Source organism: Lolium rigidum, chromosome 1 (genome assembly GCF_022539505.1).
Source record: "Lolium rigidum isolate FL_2022 chromosome 1, APGP_CSIRO_Lrig_0.1, whole genome shotgun sequence".
Classification (NCBI taxonomy): domain Eukaryota; kingdom Viridiplantae; phylum Streptophyta; class Magnoliopsida; order Poales; family Poaceae; genus Lolium; species Lolium rigidum.
This window is the reverse complement of record NC_061508.1, coordinates 210842102-210844155: the sequence shown is the minus strand read 5'-3', so window position 1 is coordinate 210844155 and position 2054 is coordinate 210842102. Positions and strand designations below refer to the sequence as shown.

At 55.7% G+C, this 2054-nt stretch overlaps 1 protein-coding gene across 1 annotated transcript; it reads right to left on the bottom strand.

Annotated features, from left to right (window-relative positions):
* Positions 1-377: 377 nt before the first annotated feature.
* On the bottom strand, positions 378-1564 carry LOC124683066 (histone-lysine N-methyltransferase ASHR2-like). The gene has a single exon (XM_047217643.1). It carries the CDS (start codon positions 1562-1564, stop codon positions 401-403), a length of 1164 nt encoding a protein of 387 aa, XP_047073599.1. The 3' UTR covers positions 378-400.
* Positions 1565-2054: the final 490 nt, after the last annotated feature.

The following is a 2054-nucleotide window of genomic DNA, read 5'->3' as shown; positions in this document are numbered from 1 at the left end:
ATCATTACTTGCTAGCAGACTTAACCAGGTTAGCATGCATGATTGATATTTCCCAGAGAATTCATAGGAACTATATCAAATGTTCCTCCACATCAAACAATGGAAATTAAGAACGATTAAGATTATTGCCACATGGTTACTGCAGTGCCTAATCAAATCATTAATTTCCTGGTCTACAGCTCAACATATGCACGGATTGAAATTTGTTATCTTGAACTGACTAAAATATGAAGCTGCATATGCTCGAGCATCACTAATTTTATGCTAGCTAACTTCAGATATCAGAATAGTCACTTCAGATAACAATACTGTCAACCCAAGAAGCAGTATCAATATTGCGGTAGATAGAAAGTGAAGTAGCAAACACTTACCCAAACAAAAAAGTACCACAGTAAACATTCTAATTGACCATGCTGGAATCACCAGCATCAGGCTCATCGTCATCCTCTTCTTCCTTCTTCAGCTGGCCACAGGCATTGCACTCAAACACATGGGACAGGTCACCATTCGGCAAGGGTGGCAGCGGTGCAAGCATGCCATAGCAGTCCTCACGATTACACAGATACCTTACAAAGAAGAAGGAATGCGGGAAATCGTCATCACCGCCATCACTCCCTTCCTCTTGCTCCATCCCCTCATCAACACCATCTTCCTTGTCATGCTCTTCTTCCATGGTGTCATCCCCATCGCCACCCTCATCATCACCATCATCATCATCAAACTTCCACTTGCTCTCGACCTGACACCGGTCACACTCGCACCGGAACCCATAGTCCTCCAGCAGCCTGCGCTGCCGGTCAGCGTACCTCCAATTGGCCGCGAAGTAGCTGATGCAGACCTCCCTCCCCTCCGATATGCCATGGAGCGCGCGCACGACGATGTCGGTGTTCCCTGGCCCCGGCCTGTCGGCGTAGTCGAAGTGGCAGGCGTTGGGCAGGCAGTCGTGGTTGAGCAGCGAGGCGCGGAGGTACACGGCGTATGCGCGCGTCTTGCGGACCTCCAGCGGCACGTCGGGGCGGTACGGCTCCATGATGGAGAAGCTGTTGGTCCGGTCCTTGGAGAGGAGCGCGGCCGTGAGGTCCGGGGAGAAGCCCGGGGGCAGCAGGTGCGGCGGCGCCAGGGAGGATACCATGGCGTGGAGGGTCGCGGCGTCCTGCTGCTGCTGGCTCGGGGAGGGGGCCGAGGAGAGGGAGAGGAGCGCGCGGAGGGAGGGGTCCGGGAGCGAGTAGGCGGAGAGGAGGAAGAGGAGGGCCTCCTGGTGCGCGTCGGGGGCGGCGGCGAGGTTGCGGGAGAGCGCGGCGCAGAGGAGGCGCGGGTGCGAGGCGGCGGCGCAGGCCGGGGAGCAGAAGGCGGCGGCGCGACAGGAGGGGCAGGGGGCGTGGGGTGGTGGCGGGAGGGAGCGGAAGCAGGCGGAGCAGTAGGCGGGGAGGGAGGCGAGCGAGGACGGGTAGAGGAGGATGGGCGACTCGGAGAGGATCACCTCGCCCTCGAGGATCTCGCGGGCTGCGAGGAGCGCGCGGCCGCGGCCCGGGAGGTCGGCTGCGCGGAGGGCTTCTCCGGCCATGCTTGGCGGTGCAGTCGCCGTTGCAGCGGCGGCGGAGGCGGAGCAGGAGGGAGAGAGGTTTTGGCCTTTTGGGTCGGCAGTGGAAGGTTTGTGTTGGACAAGAACCCTTGGGTTGAAATGGAAATAGGCCGAAACATGGTTTACAGGGCCTTTCGTAAAGAAAATATGGGCCGACGTTCGCGTGAAGAGACGACAAAGCGCGCGCGTACGTGGTCGGGTAATGTGTTCCGTCTATGCTAAGTACTGTACAGTTATAGAAACGGTCAGTTCAAAAGCCCATTCTCTATATACAAGTTCATACAAGAACCCTTGGGTTGAAATGGGAAATAGGCCGAAATATGGTTTACAGGGCTTGGGCCTTTCGTAAAGAAATATGGGCCGACGTGCGCGTGAAGACAGCCATCCAAAACGGCACCCTCTGTTTTGAAAATTCTATGCCTAGAATGTTTTTTCAAAAAAAAAATTGACAAACACAATATAAACTAGACGC

What these genes read in the sequence shown, in the direction of transcription:
- LOC124683066 (XM_047217643.1), bottom strand. Translation starts at nt 1,564, where the DNA reads ATGGCCGGAGAAGCCCTCCGCGCAGCCGACCTCCCGGGCCGCGGCCGC.